This window comes from Centropristis striata, chromosome 20 (genome assembly GCF_030273125.1).
Source record: "Centropristis striata isolate RG_2023a ecotype Rhode Island chromosome 20, C.striata_1.0, whole genome shotgun sequence".
Taxonomy (NCBI): Eukaryota; Metazoa; Chordata; class Actinopteri; order Perciformes; family Serranidae; genus Centropristis; species Centropristis striata.
In genome coordinates this window covers 25,972,279-25,994,833 of record NC_081536.1, presented here as the reverse complement: position 1 = coordinate 25,994,833, position 22,555 = coordinate 25,972,279, and the positions used below count along the sequence as shown (strand labels likewise).

Here is a 22,555-nt window from a genome sequence, read left to right as displayed (position 1 = left end):
TCAGATGTATCAGGAGTCTTGGGTTGGGCATGACTGCATCAACATCTTTTTCTATCATAGTATTAAGGAATGCTTATCTGTAGTGTAAACGTACCAGCATGGCATGGTAAACCGATTCTGCCCTCTTAACACAAATGATTTGATTCCTTAAAGGGACACCATGGCATTATGACTTTTATTAGCACTTCTTTCACAGTAGCACCCATTAGATTTTTATGATCCATTCTAACAATTTTAGTGATGTTTAGCAACTGCTATTCTTATTATGTGCTGTTAGACTTTGATTCAAAATCGATGAGATTAGATTAGTAGTAATAACAAAGAACCCACAAGTCTTACAGCCAAGGTATCCCTTCAGGAGTTCACTTCAGTCTGACCTTTTCATTGACTCTTCCTTCTGAATTTGCATTGGTCAATAGGGTGACAAAGGAAGTATGGGAATTCCTGGGAGAATGGTGAGTGACTTGGGCTTGTGGATCAAGCGCACTACAGTTATTACATGGCCAATGAGTGGGTCAGCTTTAAGTGAACATGGAAGTTAATATCATGAACAAACACTTGTATAGAAATGCCACAAAAATAACTAATTACAATTTACAAATGAGAAGTGTTACCACTGTAGTGGCCCCACCTTTTCTGGTTTTCCAAGGTCAGCTTGCTAGCCTTGTTAATCACAGACCATTAATTAGGGTTAGGTTGATGTCAGGATATGTTCAATAAACATTTGTATTTTTATTATTAGTCGTATAAAACCTGTTTGCTATCTTGTTTCAAAGTATACTCCCTCATTTTGATCAATGCCTAGAGTCCCCAGAGAGCTATTACATGTTGCTGTGTGTAATTTAAGGCAGATTGTGCTTGATGTCCCTTTCAGCCCACCCAGGCTGTTGTATGCCGTGTAACCACCTTATTACAATATCTCTTTTATATCGGTATTACTCACAGTTATATCTGTGCAGTTAGCAGCCTATAATTTACAGGGTTGCCAGTCAATTCATTTGGTTAGTTTTACACACGTGTTTTGGTTTCTTTTGGACATCACACAACACTGGATATATTTTTACTCACTTAACGCTGTGCCCTCCTTAAATCACAGGCCTCTCACCTAGCTAAGGAATTCCATCATTTTGCCCAATTACCATCAGTATTTTTTTTAATGTCACTAGTGACTTAACATAGTTGTTCATAGTGGATATCCTTTATCTTTGTTCATAGAAGCCAGGAAGGCCTGTGAAACAGGTTTTGCACTATGGATACTGAAATTTACAAAAAGTACAGTTCATTTGGTGTTTTTATTAGGCTACCCTTACAATTAATGTGAAATAAGATGGATTGGAATCCAAAATGGATTTTAACTAACTAATACATCAAAGGTGTTTATATCTCATTTTACATGAAAGGTCTGTATTGGTGAACTGGCATGTTAGTTAAACTCTTTCCCTCATGCCTCTTCTCAAAGGAAGTGGAGTGAAGTGACATGTTCAATCATTACTTTGTAGAAAAGTCCATCTTCATGCTGTCTTTCCTCTGGTTACCATGCTGAAATCCTTAAGGTCTCAGCATGCATTTAACAAACTTGGTTGTATAAAATGCCACCAGACCACATCTGATAGCAAAAGCCCCTTCAACATGTCTCTCTTTTGTGATATCATCATGATGAGCCATGTATTTGGGGAAACATTAGGACAGCCTCTCGTGGAAAGCATTCACCATGAGACCTGCTGTATGAATGATGAAAAAGCTGCATAAAATGTCTATTCATCGGTTTCAAAAACTGAAAAAAGTGCTGGATTTCCGCCTCAGTATGGATGAGTCAGACACTGTTAGAGGTTCTGACAAGCACTTTGTTTCAAGCATACTGAATCCTTTGCACTTAGCTCCACTTCACTTACACATAGAGCCTAAGTTCTTTCATCACCTCCCCATCACTAGTCCTGAGGATGCTGCATGCCCCGATCCCTCTCCATGTCTCTAACACTGGTTCCTCTCTCTCTTGTGTCTCTCTTCCCTTCACACCTTGTTGCATGTGACTGTGTCTACTGTGACTGATCCCAGGGCTTAAAAGGACACACAGGGGAGAAGGTAAGTTTAGGACAATGTGCCATTAGCAAGATTATTTGAAAGAATAATTTCAATTTAGCAGTCTACTTGCATGTGCAAAAGTAGGATGAGTGGTCGGAGAAAAAAAAAGTAGTAGTAGAACAGAGCTGTGCACTGTACTGTGTTCACAGGTAGCATGTGATTTATATCACATCGTTTCTGTATTTTCAAAAAGCAGGAGGGTCACATTCTGTAAATGGTTTCCCACCCTGGTTGGATTACCTGAACTCTTTACACCATGAAACACAATAGTAACGATTTGTCACATAAGCGTCTGAAAGTTCAAATTTAAGACTCCCCAAAGAAAGTGGGGAAACATTTACAGAGGCCACAGCAGAGTACATGAGGAGATTCTCAAAGAGAACTTTGAATGAATAGAGTTATATATTGAGATAAATAAATGTTGTTACTGGTGCGTTGCACAACCGTTAAATCTAAGCCCTCTGTCTCGGAGAAGTTACCATTAATATAAGCTGCCAGCTGGAAGAGAAAGGACTGATATTGGCCTCAAGGTGGAAATTATATGGAAGACAAATTTCACTGTCGGCTCCGATATCTCCCACTTGACTTCATGAATTGCAAGAGTGTGTCAATAGAGGTGGTAAACATGCAATAAATCTGTCAATGTCAGCAGCACGGGAACATAAAAATCCAAATGATGACTTTTATTCATATCAATATAATGAAACCTGCCTGCAGGGAAATGTGTGATGTCTGCCACAGTTTGTTGAAAGTTGATTTTATATTTGTCAGTGAAAAAAAAGCTCAGATTTGGAAGTTACTGTAAATGCAGCCGTTTACAGGTAACTGAGAAAAGGTACTCAGTGGAGTTTTTGATCTCTTTTAGCACGATAGAGCAATGGTTCTAAGAGTCAGCTCCTTATTTTGTAAGTTCTGGTGCATAGATGCATGCATCCTAATGCTTTCACACAATTCCACCCATCAACAGGTGGCAATGATATGCCAAAAATGCAGCAAAAAAGACAAGAAATAGGACAACTTAATAAAAACATAGATGTCAGATTTAATGTTGCAAATATTCGATGCTCAAGGAAATTCATTCCACACATTTGTTGGGCCTCAAGGATTCACATGATGTGTTTTTATGAGAAAGTGACAGAAACATCATATTTACAACCTGGTCTGACAGGAATCCGTGAAATAGCCACGGATTTGCTTAACTCAAAATCCATGGAATAGCCACTGAATCACTCAAATTTCCGTGAAACTGACACGGATTTCGCTACAATGCAAGTTTATGACAGTCATATCCCGTGGCTATTCCAACATACAAAGTGATTATGTACATTCACTGAGTGAATATTTAGAAAATAAAACATATATTTCTTGCTAGAAATGTGATTAAAATCCATTTTTATGCAGAAACTAAGTCAAAATATAGATTTTTTTCACTAAAAATGAGAACTGTCCGCCATGTTTTTTGTTCTGACCACCGGAACCTTGAAAGTCACGTGACTTGGAACAAACCAATAGGAAAAAAAATCCATGGAATAGCCACGGGATATGACTGTCATTAACTTGCATTGTAGGGAAATCTGTGTCAGTTTCACGTAAATTTGAGTTATTCCATGGCCATTCCACGGATTTCGAGTTTAGCAAATCCGTGGCTATTTCACAGATCCCTGTGAGACCAGGTTCCATATTTAACTGTTGAAACTTTTAGACATACACCCAGCCTTCCTTTGTTCTCATGTTTTCTAAAATGTTGATCAATTCTCAGATTCACCAAAAAATGTTTTTCATATTAACTTTGATGAAATTGTATGGAGATTCTCCTGTAAGGCTGCAGTCCCCCTCAGCTCACTTCAAAATCGTTGTTTTTCCAACCAACAAATATGCCTTTTCAATGTTGTTTCCAGCAGAATCACCTGCCCAAACAGCAGTCAGAAAAAGTCATTAAGCAGAACACTTAGCAACTAATGAGCCGTGTGTCTGTCGGAGACACCGATGGCTGGTTCTGTTGCTCTGACGGATGGTAAAGAGGCAACTGTTTGCTAACATGGTGGCCATGACAGGAAGTTGTGTCCTCACTGTGTCCCGCTGCCCCCAGGTGGACAGAAACAAAAAACAAAGAAGAATGAATGGCGCTTTAATAAGGTGTCTCTGGTTTCACTTCAACATGCTCCAAATGCATGCGCCTGTTGGATTCGAACCTTCTTCGAAACTGGAAAGAAATGTCTATCCACATTTGTTAAAACAATTATAACACCCTGTCTACAGTATCAGCTGTATCAAAGCCAGAAACAGCAGATTTACAGATTTGTTCTCATCAAATGCAACATGATTTGTGATGTGCAGTGCCGACAAAAGTGCAACAAAAAGGGAAACTCAGCACATTCCTGACTGTCATATTGTGATTATTAGCCAAGCATCTTTAATATTGTTAGTCAGCCAAAACAAATGTAGTTTCAGCTTCGGCCTGACTTGTGAGGGAACAGAAATAGAAATGTGTCTGCTAGTGGAGGCTTTTTGGATCCATCTACCATTCTGCAGCCAAAAATAATCTATTGACTTCCTTTTTATTTCTGGGCAGGAAGCTAATTTTAATAGGGCGATCAGGATCTGTCCTGTGTGTTTTTAGTCTCTCAGAGAAGATGAAGACATACAGGAATTATACACAAGACACTTGGCTGTAGACCATCTCTTAAAAGGAAGCATCTTCCCAGGAACAGAAAAGTGAGGCGGACACAACGAGAATAAGTGAAGACAAGCTTTTCCAGAACACTGCACTCTTGAAACAAATGGCTTCTGTGGGTTTTGTGGGAGTGTCTGGGGCAAGAGACTGGCAAACTGAGCCAGGCTGAGAGAAAAAACAGAAAGTCATGATTGATTGGTTTTGCAAAAGAACCACAGGAGATGGACACTCTGCTCTTTATGGGCTTGAGAACATTTCATTTAGAATGAAATAAGATCTGCTTGTGATTCCTCAGCATATGCATGGTTTTATGTGGCTGTATTTGCTCTGAGTGGGTCCTTTAGTTGTGATTCTAACTTTGCCTCGTTACCTTGACCTTTTTGTAATACAATCTCTGTAGAGTGTATCTGTAGATCTTCACTTGTCTAATTTACTCAAGCTACAGAAAGCCAATGAAGAAACTGAAAAGTGCTTTAGATGACTTGAACCCTCTTTTTACATCATTACCTCTGCCTTCTGGCCTCAAAGTGATACATCTGCCACCAAACCCAGAGTGAGAAAACAAATTCTTTGCCTTTTAAAGTAGACATTTGTTCAGAGATATTTAGCATCACCTTTGTCTTTGATGGATGACCGGGACCATCAGATATGTCCGTGAGATAGGGTTTCCCTTCAGGAGGACAGAAGCTAAGAAGGGAACCTGAGTTGGCCAGTCTTGCCTCAGTGGTTTGTGCAGGGAGGGTCAGAAGGCTGCAGGCCTCTGCACGGAATCGCTCAAATTTCCGTGAAACTGACACGGATTTCGCTACAATGCAAGTTAATGACAGTCATATCCCGTGGCTATTCCAACATACAAAGTGATTATGTACATTCACTGAGTGAATATTTAGAAAATAAAACATATGGTTCTCGCTAGAAATGTGATCAAAATCCATTTTTATGCAGAAACTAAGTCAAAATATTGATTTTTTCACTAAAAATGAGAGAACTGTCCGCCATGTTTTTTGTTTTGACCGCCAGGACCTTAAAAGTCAAGTGACTTGGAACAAACCAATAGGAAAAATATCCATGGAATAGCCATGGGATATGACTGTCATTAACTTGCATTGTAGAGAAATCCGTGTCAGTTTCACGGAAATTTGAGTTATTCCTTGGCTATTTCATGGATTCCTGTGAGACCAGGTTCGAAAAAAGGTTGAGGACCACTGCTTTAGACAGTCACTGTGACAGAATAGCCACAGCATGCCCTGCTGGCTAGCATGTAAGCAGTTAATCTGCAGGCTAAAACAGTTAACCAACTAACCCTACAAATAGTCACCACGCTTCTAGCATAGCCTATTTTCAGACTGATTTCACTGTGGAGCTTCCCAGTGAGACCGGAGTGTTAGATGCATGTACCACCACAGTTGCCTTAGAAAAGAGGCATTCATGTGTTGAAGTTTGATGCAATGTATGCTGATCAGATGCTAGAGGATCAATTTGCCCTGCTGTTATAGCTACTTATCGTTGGAGCTATGGATTAATGTGCTGAATTTCTCTAATAATATCTTCTTATTTCTTCCTTTCTTTCTGTCTGTGCGTCTATAGGGAGCACCAGGCGAGCCGGGTTTGTCAATCATTGGACCAAGAGGACCTCCTGTAAGTGTCTTCAACTCTCCCCACACATAATAAACATCTGATCTCTGCATCATTGCTGCCTGCCTCCATGCTAAACTTTTTTTATGAGCTACCATTTAAGAAGACCTCTGTTTAACACATTAGCTTCTTAAACACCAACAGACTTTTCTACTCTGTTGATAGACAATGGGGGAGACTTGTTTCCAGGCTTGTGGGCACTGGCTGAGCTTTATGTTAGCCCAGCCAGGCCCTTGAATGCACCACAAATGATAGAATAATGCTATCTAATGACAGACTGTTTGGAAACAGACACATTATTTAAGGAACTGTGATTTGGCCATTTATTTGATCATTGGTCATGCTTGCTATTAAGGAAGCAAAGCGAGACACTCCATCCTGGTCAAACTAGGCCAGGGGCCGGCAACCTGCCGCTCTGGAGCCCTTCAGGCCGTCTGCAGTGGCTCCCTGTGGTTTGTGACAAAAATTGTATACGAAATGTTATTTCTGTAACTTTCATTTATCATTGGTGTAAGCCCAAGGCAATTTGTATCATTCAGTTGTAAAAATGTGTAGCTTATATACAGCATTTTTAATATATATTTTTTTCATTTTAGTCAACTAAAATGTGCAAAGTCTAAGGCCTGGCACCTTGACCTCTACATTTAGCCAACTTCAAGTCTAGTTTTGAGTTTCTCTAGTGAGGCTAGCTTCTAATATTTCTTTAGCCTTTCATTTGCACTTGGGTTCTCGCTGCATTCTGACAAAAACATGAATGCTCATTAAGACTTATCAGTGGTGTTAGTGGGCTCATTTAGACTTGGGAGGCTGTGTTCTTCTTCATCATGAGGCTCAAAATAAGGTTTGCGGCTCAATTCCAGCATTTTTTCCCCTTTTTTTGGCCAACAATGGCTCTTCTGTCAGTAAAGGCGGCCGATCCCTGAACTAGGGTCAATATTAGTTATCCAGATGCCACGTCTTACTGGATCCTTTTTTACCATTTAAATTCTCTTAATTAGAGACCGAATCAGTTTATTTTGACTTTTTCTTCTTGAAGATTACTTCGGCTTCTAGCCAGTGGAGCAGATATCAGTTCTTCTAAGTGTTTTTTCTTTCTACAACTATATATGACCACTCTTCCCTTTATTGGTATTAGGCATTCCTAATCAATAACAGGATGCAGAGGAAGCTTTGTGCAGTAGGAGCTCAGTCCAGAGCTCAGAGGGCTGCTCAGTCACAAACACTTAGATGAGCACAGCAGGTGAGATTGACATGAGAGAGTCCAGTTGTGACCTTAGATGGAACAAGAGAGTAGAAGGAGAGAACTGACAGCTAAGCCAGTGGTTTTCAAACTGGGGGGCACGCCCCCTAGGAGGGGCCAGGAGTGATGACAGGGGGGGCGCGGTGAGTTTATTTAGTCATAAAACCAGATAGATGATATAGATTTCATATCAACCAAAAAGGTTTACGTATGAAAAAAGTTGACAAAGACAGAAACTGAAAAACATTTTCACTCTATTTTTTGTTAGTTTTAGTTAGTTTGTAACTACACAATACAGTTTCAGTTAGTTTTTGTTTTTTTTGTTTTTTTAAAAACTCGTTTTTATTTTTACCACCTAACCCTAACCCTCTTTTAAAACCAGGGGTAAGCAGAACAGACATCGGTTAGATTAAAAAGGTCTAACATTTATTGAAAGCAATAATTAAAATCAAATAACCCTTTGTTTTGTCCACCCTGACACTGCACACTCCATCCGCCAGGCCACCAGTCCAACCAACCGCTACCATGGCCATCTGCTGTTCGTTCGTCTCTCACTCTCGGTGTCTATCTCTCTATCTGTCCGTCCCTCTCGTCCAGCCGACCACAGACACGGCTCACCCATAGACTGTATAAATAATGGACGTAGTCATTGGACGTCACCCATTGGTTTGTGGACCGTTTGAGGCATTGAGTTCAGTGTTTCACTCGTCGCCATCTTGTGTCGCCATCTTGTTTCCAATACGGGGAGCAGACCATATCTGGACTGTGGAGGAGAAGAGAAACAAGAGAAGCCGCTGCTAATTCATGTTAGCATTAACTGGAGCATTAACTAGGATGTTAGTTTTGGCTAGCAAAAAACAAAAACAAAATGTATGTTACTCACCTCAGAAAACTGAGCAGCGACTCCTTGGAGTGTCTGTTAGTCCAACCAAACGCTGAACAAGACATTTTTTCTGAACAAAACGTTCAAATAAACTGTCATTGAGTGAAAATACAGTGAAAGGGTCAAAGTTATGAGACCAAACTGGTAAATGTCCTTTTTTCAAAATATATATAAATAGCTATTGACACGTTGCCATGGATACGCATTGTTCTACTTCTCTCCTGATGACGGCTCACCTTGTTAGTGACCTGTCAATCAAAGGTAGCCACGCCCCAAATCATACCATTCTCTATCTTCTATTTTCTTCTAAATTAAACCATTATTTACACCATTAACATCAAATTGTCTTGAAGAAGATGTTTAGTGATTGAGACCATAGTGTTGTCCAAAAAATAATTTTTGTGGTATAAAAATAAGTGAGAAGTTTCTCATTTTGTATTGAAATGAATGGACAGAAATGCTTTTGCAGCCGCTGTCAGCGCCCCCTGCTGGAGTTTTCGGTAGAATGCAGCTGAAGAGACTTCCTGGTTTGCCTCCCTGCTCAGACCCAGAGCTCTCCAACACTTGCCGCCTATTAGGATTTTGTGAGATGTTCAGGGGTAATGGGAGAAACAAATGTATGCACAACACAGCACACTAATAAAAGCCAAAAAGACAAGGCACTCAAAAAACTTGCATGCAAAATCTCTAAAATCCAACCCCATCACCTCCTTACGTCAAAATCAATTGTAGTACTCAGCACATCAGTGCAGTAGATTGGAGAGACAGGGGAAGGCAGCTGGATCCTCTTCTATTCTTCTTTCCTCTTCTTCTGTCAGACTTTCAGGAGCTGAACAAACACATGATTCTTTTCTTTTTCTCTATAGGGACAACCTGGAACAAGAGGATTTCCAGGCTTCCCAGTAAGTCGTGACCATGTTGTCTGTCAGGTTGATACTGTAAATGATACTTTGATGATTTGTGTAAAAGCTGGATTTTCCTCTAATAAACAACAAACTAACAAACATAAATACAGTACAAACAGTGATTATTAGTTACCATGGAACAAGTAAGGAGTAATTCATGACCGAAGTGATTCCTTATAGTTTGTAAATAACTCTTGAAATACATCATCGGAGACTGTAAGTAAATTGAGAACTGAGTATGGATAATATTATATAATAATATATAATAATAATATAATATATAGTATTCTGATTCATGCTGAATCAGCAGCCAAATGATCGTAACCAGTGACTCATTATTGCTTTTATAACATAAACCAACAGGAGTCAGGCTGGGTTCACAGCAAGGTTATAATAGTTTTGGATTTTTTATTAATTTTAGTTTTAATTTTGTTGTGATTTTTTGTTTTCAAATTCAGTTGGTTTTAATTCATTTCTAAAGTGAGTTTTCTAGTTTAAATTAGTTTTTAGTTTTTGGAAAATGCCTAGATTTAGTTTAGTTTTTATTAGTTTTTTGTAATGGGGTATTTGTTGGGTGCGAGATTCAAGAAAGTCACAATAAATGTTGCCTTTATTACCTTTGTCTGATCTATCTCAGCCCCAATAAGTTTATTAAGTCATAAAACCAGATAGATGAAATAGATTTCATATCAACCAAAAAGTTTTACGTATGAAAAAACTTTCTCAAAGATGAAAACGAAGGACATTTTCATTATGCTTTTAGTTAGTTTTAGTTAGTTTTGTAACCACAAAATACAGTTTCAGTTAGTTATCCTTTTTTAAAAACTCTCCTTTTTATTTGTATTTTAGTTAACGAAAATGCTTTTTTGATTCTAGTTTTGGCTATTTCGTTAGTTTTGGTTAACTATACTAACCTTGGTTGACAGCAGCTGCTGCAGTGCTGTGGAGGGCCCCTTGGTGCCTGGAGCCCTGGCTGCTGTGTTAACCTGCGGGGCTGTTCTCATTGGACGTGCTGTGGCACAGAGTTCTGTAGCTGGCTCACACTTTGCAGGGATTGTTTCAGTGCCTGGTCTATTTTCTCTGCGTGCCATGAGTGAATCTGGCAAGAAAAGCAATCGTCTGCGATAAACGATATAAAGGATATTTTTTATATGATATGAGTGTTATGATTCTGATAATTGTTAAAACATTCAGCCCATGCGATGATTGCCAAGACTTTCTCTCTGCTGTGCTCCTCTGCAGAAAGAGAAGAGCACTATGCTGCTTCTGTGTGTGTCTGCTCCAAGAACATACAAACACACACGCAGAGAAATGTGCTTTTGATGTGACCAGCCAGGCGATTGCACATGCACAAATTCATTTGTAGAAATGGTAATGTAGTGCTAAACTAGTGCTGCCATACACAGTCCTTGATAGCCATTTCACAGACAAATTTAAGTTAATTTAAAAAATATATATAATGTAATTCTTTCTCAATTATTTTGAGTTCATTTTACTCAAATGTTCTTAGTAAATCCAATTAAACCCACTTTAAATTAACTTAAATAAATTGTGTGTGTTTTTTTTAAATATATTGTGCTCTTTCAAATCAATTAAAATGTTTAAATTGTACCTTTTTTATGAAGTTGATTCTAATTAAATATTTTTTAGCTATCATACATGACAGAGAACCAAGAAAGCAGAAACACACTGTTCAGATTCTGTCAACCAGAATCATAAGGATGGAATGAACAGTCTAAACTGACAAAAAAAATTCAAAATTTGGATGAACTTAATTCTTTCGAGCTACATTTAATTAAATAAAATAAGATTGTCATAATTGTACTTTATAAGTGGAGTTAAATAGCACATCATTTCTATTAAAATATGCTTAAATAATATATGTAACTTACGAAGGGTCAAAATCACTTTTTTCAGTGCACATTCAAAAATGTGTTACAGGTAGGCACTGTCAATTATTTTATACCATCATATCTTCTTGAGGTTTCACATCAGGGGCATATATATGACAGTATTTAACAATGTTTTCCAAGTGCAAGAAAGGAAATTGACATTTTCCTTATTAAATAGAAGCATATAACCATACACCTTCTGAATACACATTTCTCTCAAACTAAGTGATGACAATACTGAATCACAGCTTATTTTAACCTACATCTCACTTAACTAACAACACCATGTGATCCATGTATACTGATTGATACCAATGCATTGATGCATATTCTTTGCTATGTACAGTATTTTCAACTAGCTGCTTATTAAATGTTGTAATGGCACCAGCTGTTGTTGCAGTCATGTATGATGCAGCTACTGATATCCATATGTACTCAAACGTTTCCTGCTCTTCTTTTATCCTAGGGTCCAATTGGGTTGGATGGCAAGCCTGTGAGTTTTCTCAAATTCTTGTTGAAAAGTGACATAACTGAGTTATTGAGTGCTTCTTCAGTGCCCAGAACCAGTGGCGGTTCTAGACCAATTTTACAATGGGGGCCAAGGAGGGGCCAGTGTTTAATCAGAGAGGCATATTTAAAAACTGCAAAGATGATATTTAAGCATTCAAAACCTTTATTTTACCTCATTTAAAAATCTCATTTAGGTATATTTGGAAGATACAAATACATTGATTAAAACAATGAGACTCACCAACAAGAACAGTTATTTCTGTACGACAGTGATATTTCTCATCTTTGTGCACAATTGTTTTTTTATTTATTTTGAAAGTGCAGTGCAGTCAGAATGACCTTTTTACAAGCTTTTATTGCTTTTATTTAACTACATAATGTACACATTTTGGGTTTCTTGTGTACAATGCGATATTCTTTGAAGAAAAAATAGGTAAGAATTGTTCCGTCATTCATCGTTATAAATTGATCATTTCATTATTTATTTGACACAGGGGCCACAGCAGGGGCCAAGGGCTTCTTCACAGGGGCGGTGGCCCCTGTAGGCCCCTGTGTAGAACCGACACTGCCTAGAACCCAGCACTCTGTGATAATATAGAGCCTAATTAAGCCAAGAATGGTTATGGTCATTATTGTAATAATAAAATATCTATGAGTATCATTCCTGTCATTACAGGGTGTGGTTAAACATACTGTGGATATTTCTAAGAAGTCTTAGGGGAAGTATCTGCTTAGATTGACTCAATGATTATACCACATGCACTCACTGTTTTAATGCTCACGCAGGGCCAGAATGGACCGAAGGGAGACATGGTAAGCATTCCTTTCATTTTCCATCAACACTGTTGCACTATAATGCCAATACCACCAGTCAAGCACAGGAGAATGTAAAGCCTTGGATATACACTAAAAAGCCAAAACAAATATTCAATAATTACAATGAACCTTGTTTTGCATGTAAAGATCGCTTCAGCTGCTTGCTGATTTTATACCCACAAAGTTGAAAGAAAAACAGAGTGGTAGCCTGATTTATGCCACTGACAGTGGGATGCATGCAGAAGGGAAAAGGCCAAGACAGATGGGAGCTGTTAGCCACACACTGGCTTTCAATCAGGGTTAGTAGGTAAGAAGCTGACTAACTGAAATGGGCACTTAGGGGCTTTAGACTGTGCTTACTGAGGCTTCATAACATTTAATGCCTCAAGCATTTTCTTTACCATTTAAATTCTCGATCCCCAAACCATTTGATTCCTTACAGCCATACAATGAGTGTCACGTTGCATGTAAGGAAAGACTAGGTTTTTTTTAAATCACCCATTTCAGTGTCATTGGGAGCCAACGATCTGTAGACAACTTACTAGCTGACTTTCAGAGCCAAAGCAACTACTCACATCTCCAGCTTCCACACCCTATTTAAGTTCATGTTCATGTTCAGTTTTAATGCAGGAAGCAATGCATCCTTTAAGGTGGCAAAGTTAGTGTAGGGGTCAGAGTCTGTGTTCCGTCACAGACTTCTAACATCCCTGTTTTTATTAAAGCTCACCACAATATTTTGCTGTACTTTAACAAAAGGTTGTCTGGCTCCTACAAAATCAATTCTCTTTTATGCTGATCACCCTGACGGTTGGACTTTCATCAACTGGCAATCTCCCTACCAATTCAGAGAATCCTCTGATCTTATTTCCATCTTGCATACAGTGTACAGCATTAATGTGCTCTGTTCTTCCGGAATGATGTTGCCGTATATTTAAATGTTGTCTAGCGCTGATGCTCTGGCTTTTATCACGTCCAATACTGATTTCACTAGCTTATGTTTAAAGACCATTACTCCTGGACAGGCGCGGTTTATTTTTTGAAGCAGAGGGATAGCTCCAGTCCATTCCCTGCCAGTACAAATGATAACATTTCCAGGAGGCCAAGTGTAGTGGATACTGTTGAAATAATGTTTAGTGTTGATTAATGCCCCGTAATGAGCGGCTGTTCCTCAGTCTGCTTCCTGACACGTGTCAGTGAGTATTAAAAGGGCTTTGAGGGCTTGTCTGGTAGATGTATAGAGATGCTGTTGCCTTCACAAAGTGGTTTTGGAGCTGAGCCTGTGGGGTCACCAGCGTGATGTGTCCTACTGGGCCCTCTCCCTGACTCCATTAATCAACCAGTGGCTGAGCTCTGACAGCTACTTGCTCTGGGCACACCCCAGGGCCTGATGGGAAGTCAAACTGAGAGCCTTCACCCGTAACAAGTAATTGGAATAGACTCCTGTAACAGTGTCTCCATTAGTGTGATTGATTCCTTGACATGTTTACTTGTTCACTCATGTTTATTGGATGATGTTATGCTTAGAAATGTGCATTTTTTTGTCAAGTTGTGCCTAAATCACATTCAAGACTGACTTGTGTTGCTGCTGTCTCACAGGGTCAGCGTGGTGCTAGAGGACTGCCGGTAAGTTTCTCAAGTCCTGAGATAATAATTTGCTCATCTAATAATTTTTTAAGCTAAACACTCACATATCTAATTGTGTTGTTGTTGTTGTTGTTGTTGTTTACAGGGGGAACCTGGACCCAAGGGGGAGAAGGTGAGACATGGTTTCACTACTTTCTGACACATCCTCTATTTTACCTGCTCACAGTGGCCAAGAAGTCTTCTTTACTTAACTGTGAGAAATTAGCATAGCATTTCCATAAAGTTGGAGCTCTCACAGAGAGGGATTACAAAAAAATTACACTGATATAAATGTGTAGACCGAAGACTGAGACTGAAGTATTTTTCTGATCAAACTTTTTTCTCTTTCTGTTCTCCAGGGCGTATGTGGAGACTACACACACCGGGTATGAACAAATTACAGTGAAAGTAATTCTTTACTACATTACTATTTTCAATATTTTTTTTGTTGTTGCTAGGAAAAAGTAATTACTATAGTGTTAAATGTTGCTGAACTTTTACTGTTGTCCATCCAACAGTATACAACACACAGCTCTCATAACAGTTGTATAAAGTCAGAGCAAAATAGAAAAGTGAAGTTGGAAAAAGAGAAACTCTTACAGAAGCTGGACTGACAAATGGCACATGCAGAGCTCTGCAGTTCTTTGGCCTGACGTCTTTCAGGGTTTGGCTACTTGAGAGAAAACAAGGCAATTACCAGTGGTCTGCTAGAACTCTATGTGATAAGAGCCTGTGTGTGGGGTGCCAAGAATAAGAGTCTCCTGTGGAAAGGGGATTTTTCAGATAGCTAAGTCCATTGTAATTCAATCTTTCCGTTATTAAACTGCTCCTGCTAAGACAGTTAAAGTTGGGGTTTTTTGTCATGCTTTGCAATTGCCATGATATCTTCTCCATTGTTTTAAAGCCCCTCAAAATAGTAGTACAATGCTGAGATGTTTTTTTGAGTTGTTATCAAGCATCAACCTCCAAAGCTGATAAATGAAACCAAGGCTGCCAAATACATGGCCCATTTCAGAATTGCGGGTACATTTGAAGTTTAGACAAAATATTTATATGTTGTTGTTTTTTCATAAAACCTTTTTCATTCCCATAGAGAATACTTTATTTAACACTTCCAGCATTTGCCAAGCTTAAACATGTAAGATTTAAAATATTTAATCTGAAAATCATCGTAGTAACAGTAAAATCAGTCATCTGTTGCAGACAAATTAGGGTTAATATTTCTATTACTCAAATGTAATACATTTTAAAACCATGTCTTTCCTCAGAGAACTTTTGTCTTTACATCCACGAATTCAACTTTAAATTTTCTAAGATAAAGACTCTTTTTTCAGGAGTAAAAACATTGACACATTTAATTGGAAAGTTGCCAAGACAGTTTGTATTTTCTCTGAATATTGCTCCAAAAATGAATGAAATGCTTTTTCATTTCATGTATAGTGAGAATGTTAGTTATGACACTGCTTCTGGTTAATTTGTCAACAATAAAACATATTTAATTAGAATTTTTTAAAACAAAACTGTGTGAAACAGAGTTGACGGCTATGTGAACAGAGTTGACATGAATAACAGAGTTGACAAACTATGCGTAAAAGGCCAAAAACAGTAACTCTGTTATCATTAAAAATTTTTACACATGTAACAGAGTTGACGATAACATATATGTTATGAATTTTCATCATATAATTGTTTAAAAAATGACTGACAGATTCACTAGAATATCATAGTAACAGATTTGACATATAATTAATCTACTGTTAGTGTATTCACAACATTCTGTACAAATTAATGAGAGAGAAAGTTTAACATTCCATAGTTTCCTCCAAATCTTTTCTGCAAGAGGAAGTGACATCACTGGGTGCAGGTCACATGTTTTTATTTGAATGGTGTAGGGTTTTTTATGTGGTTTTATAACAGAGATAACAGAGTTGACTGGATCATAGGGACAGATAAAAACATTATATTTTTAATGTTGAAATCCCATGTATTACAGAAAAGAAATACTCTGTACAACTATAAGTCTAAGTATTTATAGAATTAGCACCCAAAAACTGCTAATTTTAATCAATTATTTGATGTTAATTCAATATGAACATGTGAATCACAAGCTGAAGACAGCCAATAATTGGTGGGTAGGAATCATTAAATGAATATTTTACATATAAATTGTGCATAAAATACACACCAAACATTTTATTGGTGAACATTCAATATAATTAGCAATATTATTTAAAACAGATCCAGTAAATACTTTTTTTAGGGGTTTAGGTTTTTCTGGGAGACGCGAAATGTACCCGCAATTCTGAAATGACCCACATGCAGTTCCCCAATAGGCCTCTTGAAGCTGACTCTAGACTAAAATGGCCATGTCTGTATTTTATACACTCTACATTTGTTATCAATAATATATGTTGTTGTGATATGCATTAGTGGACAGTAAATGCTTCAGGCTGGATACATTTTAGAATGCCCAGCAGCACATTTCTAACAAGCTGTATGCCTGTTGATTTTCTTTCCCAAACACTTTTCAGAGCCCCCTGCAGCAGACTGTATGGGAGGTCCATTCCCAATGTCTGCTCACACTCCAGCCCATAATCCTATGAGACCCATAGGGGGGGTCTCATTTTCTAAACACTGAAAATGTTCAGTGTTTAGAGTTTGCCTTTCAGGACAAAGCCAGCGAGATCAACAAATATTTATTTTGTTTTTGTGTAATGTGTGTTTTTGCACAAGGCCCACTGTTAAAAGAATAGTTCAACATGGTGTGAAATAAGGCTGATATGCGTTCTTGTTGAGAAGAGTGAGAAGATTGATATCTTATATCTGTGCAAGTACAACTGAGCTGTAGTCAGGACTTGGTTAGCCTAGCTTAGCATAAAGACTGGAAGCAGTGGCGAACAACTGGCTCTATCCAAAATGAAAAGATTTAACTTCAAACTATAAAGCTGGATTTTAAAAACTGTCTATCCCATTTATATATTTTGCACACAAAGACAAATGTAAACATTCCAATTTTGTTTTTTGGTGAAGTTAAGTTTTGTAACAATTTCTTGAAGGACCATAGTTTAATTCTCTCCACAGTGCAGGTTCCTTAAAATCCCTAACACATTTAAATCAAAAATGACAGTTTAATTTCTATTCACATACAAGCTAAAGCAAAAGGACACACTATGAGACAAAGTATGTGTTAGAAGTTTTGGTAGCTATTTGTTTTCCCACCATGCACAGAGCTGAGACTTATGCTAAGCTAAGCTATCTACACATCAGCTACAAATCTTGACTCAAGCTGTGTACTTAATGCAAAGTTGTGAGATTTCTGTTCCCCTGAACATCTCACTCTCTGGAAGCAGATCTATTCCATTTAACTGAAGCCATATTCATTTCAGGCTTCATGAGGTATGACTCATATTCTGTGTGGTTATGGCTTGTTGCCACCATTAGCAGCACTGACTGAAATGACACTTCCCTGGTGTGTAGGGCCTCTTTGTGCAGGATCTTCCTCTGAAAACCCTGGCTGCCTTGCGCTCCAGTCAGGCTCTGATGTTGAAGGTTTGTGGGTGCCCCCAAACACCCATACAGATAACCCTCAGTGGGGGTGTCACCAAGTCGTGCCGCAAAGAGAGCCAGTGCCCTAGAGCCAAGGCACTCCTCAACACTCACCTCTCCACCCAACATAACAAGTCAATGTAGTGATGAGGTTGCTATTGGTTTAATTCAACAGTTTTTCAAGTCAGTTTTTCAGAAAAAATATACTGTATTTTTTAACCCATAAGAACCCAGACCCAGTTATCCTTAAAGGAAAATGATGGAGGATATATCACAGACCAAGTGGACCACATAGAACACATTTATGATGTTTTAAAAAAAATATATTACCCCTAAATGTCAAAGATCTGTGATGTGACATATACATTACAATGGGCGTTTATGGTATTTATGTTTATAATATTTCTTATTTCTAAATTAAAAAAAAAAACTAGACACCTTTTCTGCTTACAAGAATACAAATTTGGCTTTTTCTCCACAACATATATCAAAACTGTGACATTAATAGTGCTGTTTAACAATAAATTATTTTTCTGATTTGTTTTTAAGTAACAATAATAATAATACATTAATAATAAATAAAAACAAAAAAACATTTGCCTTTTTGTTTTCATCTCCATAATATATATCAAAATTGTGACTTTAATTTGTTCAGGAAATACGGTGAGAACAAGTTAAATGTAATACAGGACATTAACGGATTAGAATTGTTAAATGGGTTTAAACTGAGCCTCGTAACAAAAAATAAGCTTTTTGAAATTAGCTACTTTTTTTTACATTTCTGTTTCCAGTCACACACATATTTTGGAGAAGTCACTTCTTGTCACAGTCACATGACCACCACACCAGGGTGTTGAGTATACATTGCTTAGGGATTTAATGAGTTAAGGTGAAGCATAAAGCTGAATATGGGAGATTCTAGAAGATTTAAGTGTTTGTTACAAGGGTGTCACCATGGGTTCTTATGGGTTAAAATAGATGAAAAGCACGTTACATAATTGAATTGCTGAAATTAAGGTTTATCATGCATAGTACTGAATCACAGAGATGCCAATATTAAAATGAAACCAGTGAATTTAATTAAAATTATATTTTCAATGCTAGTGAACATGTATGACAAAATTTAATATCTTAATTAAAAATTACAGACATATGACAATTCTACTTTCAAGTTCCAGATAGGGTTGTCACAATACTAAAATTTTCAACTTGATACCGATACTCAGGAAAATATTCGATACTCGATACCATTTTCGATACCACAAGGATAAAAACAAAGACCCCAAAATTTAACAGAAATATTTTTATTAACAAGAAAAATGCAACATGTAAAAATTAACAGAACCACAGGTTTAATATTTATAATAAAAAACAGTTGTTCAAAAAGAAACTTGCAACTATGATAACAAGCTTCAGATACTCGATACTTTTGAAAATGAGTATTGTATCCGGATACAACGTTTTAGTATCGATACTTTTTTGAGTATCAATACTTTTGACAACCCTAGTCAAATTCTAGTTAGATTCCATAATAATAATAATAATAATAATAATAATAATCAAAACATAAAGAGAAAATAACTGCTGACAAAATGCTACAGTATGAAGCGGTATAACGTAGCATAGCACCACAATGGAAATAAGTCTTCAAGCTTCATTTTGATTTCATTTTCAGGGATTTCTTAATGTTTGTAATGATTGCAGTGCTATGTTATATGTGTTTTTTCATTATCAATTATTTAAATCAAATTATATAACATAAAGATTATCCACCCTTCTTTTGTTTCTTTTGCTTTAATTTAATTAAAAGTAAAAATATTTCTTCAAAATATGAAAATAGGAATTAGATTTTTTTTTTTACATAAGTGACATATTTGCATAACTTTCACACAGCTGGACAATATCATTTGAATTGAATTCAATGGTTTAACTTTGATATTGGCAGCTCTTGACCTCCATGCATTTCAACCTGTGGTGGATAGCTGGACATGGTGAGGGACAAAGCAGCACACTTGCCTACTTACTACATTTATCCCCCTACTCATATTTACTTATAACATTCTGTATATATTTCCATAGAAATATTATAATTGGATCTTTTTGGCTTTCAGCTACTTAAAATTGTGTGACTGACCACACAATGAAAAGAAATATGTCCCAAGATTGACCCTAAAAACATCTATATTAACCAGTGAATTCTTCTTTTGGGTTTCAGGTATTGGGTGGAGACCAGTCTTTACTTTAAAGTTTGCTGCATAATAAAAATCGTGGAAATATGTACACTATGTAAAAAGTAGGCAAGTTGCGTGCAGCTGGTTCTACTTGGTGTCAGTTGGGAAATGTATCAGCGGGATCATATTGTATCCTCCTGTCCTACACATGTATCTGATCATGCTGGTCATCTCAACAGAAGCGGCGTATAGTACAGCCCTGTGTTGGACAGTTGGCCACAGTAAGTCTGGATGTCACTCTAACTGTACTGCTGTACTCTCTTTGTGGCAAGACTGGCGCCAACCTCTGCTCAGCTGCAACCTAGGGGCCTGGCTGTCTGTTAATGGGGACATTGATGCACATCTATCCTGAGAACCTGGTTTCACAGGAATCCGTAAAATAGCCACGGATTCGCTTAACTCAAAATCCGTGGAATAGCCATGGAATCACTCAAATTTCCGTGAAACTGACACAGATTTCGCTACAATGCAAGTTAATGACAAATGTCAAATCCGTGGCTATTTCACAGATTCCTGTGAGACCATGTTGATCCTGAAAAGGGCATGCTTGATGATTATCAACCAACAGGCTGACCCTATCTAAGAATTTGATCACTTTCAGACACACTACATCAACCATCCCCCTTGTCACTCCAAGCCCATAGTTTGCAATGCTGGTGCCTTTCTTTGTCTTTCCTTTCTTCAACCGTGTTTCCTTTTTTCCTCTCCCTCTCCCTCCCATTTCTTTGCTTTTCACTCTGATGTTCTATTTCTCTTTTTCCTCCATATCCTTACCCCTTTCTTTCTCTGGCCTCCTGGTGACCTTTGCCCTGTGGCCTTTTTGCACCGCTGGCCACCTGTGCTTTGTGACTCCCCTTGGCAGATGTTGCCCATCACCGTGCGCAACATGCCCTCAATAAGCCCTCTAATCCTAAAACGCCTCAAGGTACAATTCTCTCTGCCACCTACTTGCCCCCTCCTCTTTGCCCGCCCTGTGGATGCCAACCGCCATCAACCGCCGCCAAAACCCCCCCACACTCCCCCACCGCTGTATTAACCAACCTCTGGCTGCTACTGCTTCTGAATATTTTGTCGTATTGGAGGATAGGAAATCAAACAAAAATTATTTTTTCTTTAATCTTGTAATGGAAGTCAAAGTTATTCACTGTGATTCAAGACAACAGATACAAAAACATGCAAAATAGATTCAACACATGTTAATTTGACTTAGGGAAAAATAATTGTTATAATTATGTTATAATTATTATACACAGTTGGCACTGAAGTTGGAATCAAATATGTTTTACCTCTTTCCAATAATGATTTTGACAATGTGATTTATTATTAACAGATAAAGTGTATATCTTCTCAAAACTTTATTAATCAGTCTTCCAAACATATCACATTGAAAATGAAACCACAGTTAACAGAGAATTGTGTCTGAAAACAAAATGATTCCAACTTTATGGCCGACAGTTTATATTATAACAGAGACTTATAAAGTCTTATAAAGCCATTTCTGTCGATTGGTTCCTACACTGTAAAAAATGTCTGTAGATTTTACGGTGAAAAACTGCTAAACCATGACAGCAAAAGACCATAAAATGATGAATGTGTTAATTCAGTTTCAGTCACAATGAAACAACGTAAATGTATCAGCCAAAACAGTATTTTTTTTAAAATACATTACTCCACTGTAAAATACACTGGCACTGTGTTTGTAGCAACAGTTTACTGTAATATATATACAAGCATCACTGTAATTTTTACATTTATTTTTTGTAAAAATACTTTTTCTAACTGTTAAATGTTCTAAACACCATATCTCTAACAGAAATATACTGTAATGTTTAATGGTAAAATCTTTAATTTATGCAGCATTTATAAAGTATTTTCTTGTCAATTATATGGCAGAACAGCGTTTGTTTTGATGGAAAAACGTTTTATTTTTCACGGTAAAATATGGAATAAAATGGCAAACTTAAATGGGAAATCAGCAGCTAATATAATTTTACCGTAATATTACAAAAAGTTGCACCGTATTTCTTACGGTAAAGTTCTGGCAACCATAGCTGCTGGTTTTTTACCGTAAAAACAACACATTTTTTTTTACAGTGTACACCACTAGACAGATACAGAGCTGTGAGTGGACCAGGCTCCCTGTGCTGCCCTGTGGCCCTATTTGGTACTCTTGCACAAGTTGTCCTAGCTGGCGTTATGCCAGGACACAATACCTGGTTTGGAGATCAGGACTATTTGCTTTCATACACTGAAATCACAAAATGGTATCAGACAATCAGTGGTGACCATCACATATAATGGGGTTTCCATTATTATGAAAATAGAATTATGGCCGTTTGTTCTGTTCAGAATGTTGTTTCATGTGGTCAAATTGTGCAGAACAGCACATTTTATTATCAGCTATTGGCAGCTGCACTCTACCCATAACAGTGTGTGCATAACCCCTGAGAAAAACCCGACATGACAGAGACATAAATCATCTGTGGACAGAGGAGGAAGGGTAAAATATGGATCTAAT

The 22,555-nt window shown here is 37.6% G+C and overlaps 1 protein-coding gene across 1 annotated transcript in view; it reads left to right on the top strand.

Moving 5' to 3' along the window:
- col13a1 (collagen, type XIII, alpha 1) overlaps positions 1 to 22,555 on the top strand; it is an 85,777-nt gene that overhangs the window by 10,417 nt on the left and 52,805 nt on the right. Inside the window, exons 3-12 of the mRNA XM_059358773.1 lie at positions 420 to 455; positions 2,056 to 2,082; positions 6,344 to 6,394; positions 9,381 to 9,416; positions 11,778 to 11,804; positions 12,608 to 12,634; positions 14,234 to 14,260; positions 14,367 to 14,393; positions 14,620 to 14,646; positions 17,738 to 17,809. Of these exons, the coding sequence (XP_059214756.1) occupies positions 435 to 455; positions 2,056 to 2,082; positions 6,344 to 6,394; positions 9,381 to 9,416; positions 11,778 to 11,804; positions 12,608 to 12,634; positions 14,234 to 14,260; positions 14,367 to 14,393; positions 14,620 to 14,646; positions 17,738 to 17,809 (342 nt within the window). The 5' untranslated portion in view covers positions 420 to 434. The remainder of the gene's footprint in view (positions 1 to 419; positions 456 to 2,055; positions 2,083 to 6,343; positions 6,395 to 9,380; positions 9,417 to 11,777; positions 11,805 to 12,607; positions 12,635 to 14,233; positions 14,261 to 14,366; positions 14,394 to 14,619; positions 14,647 to 17,737; positions 17,810 to 22,555) is intronic.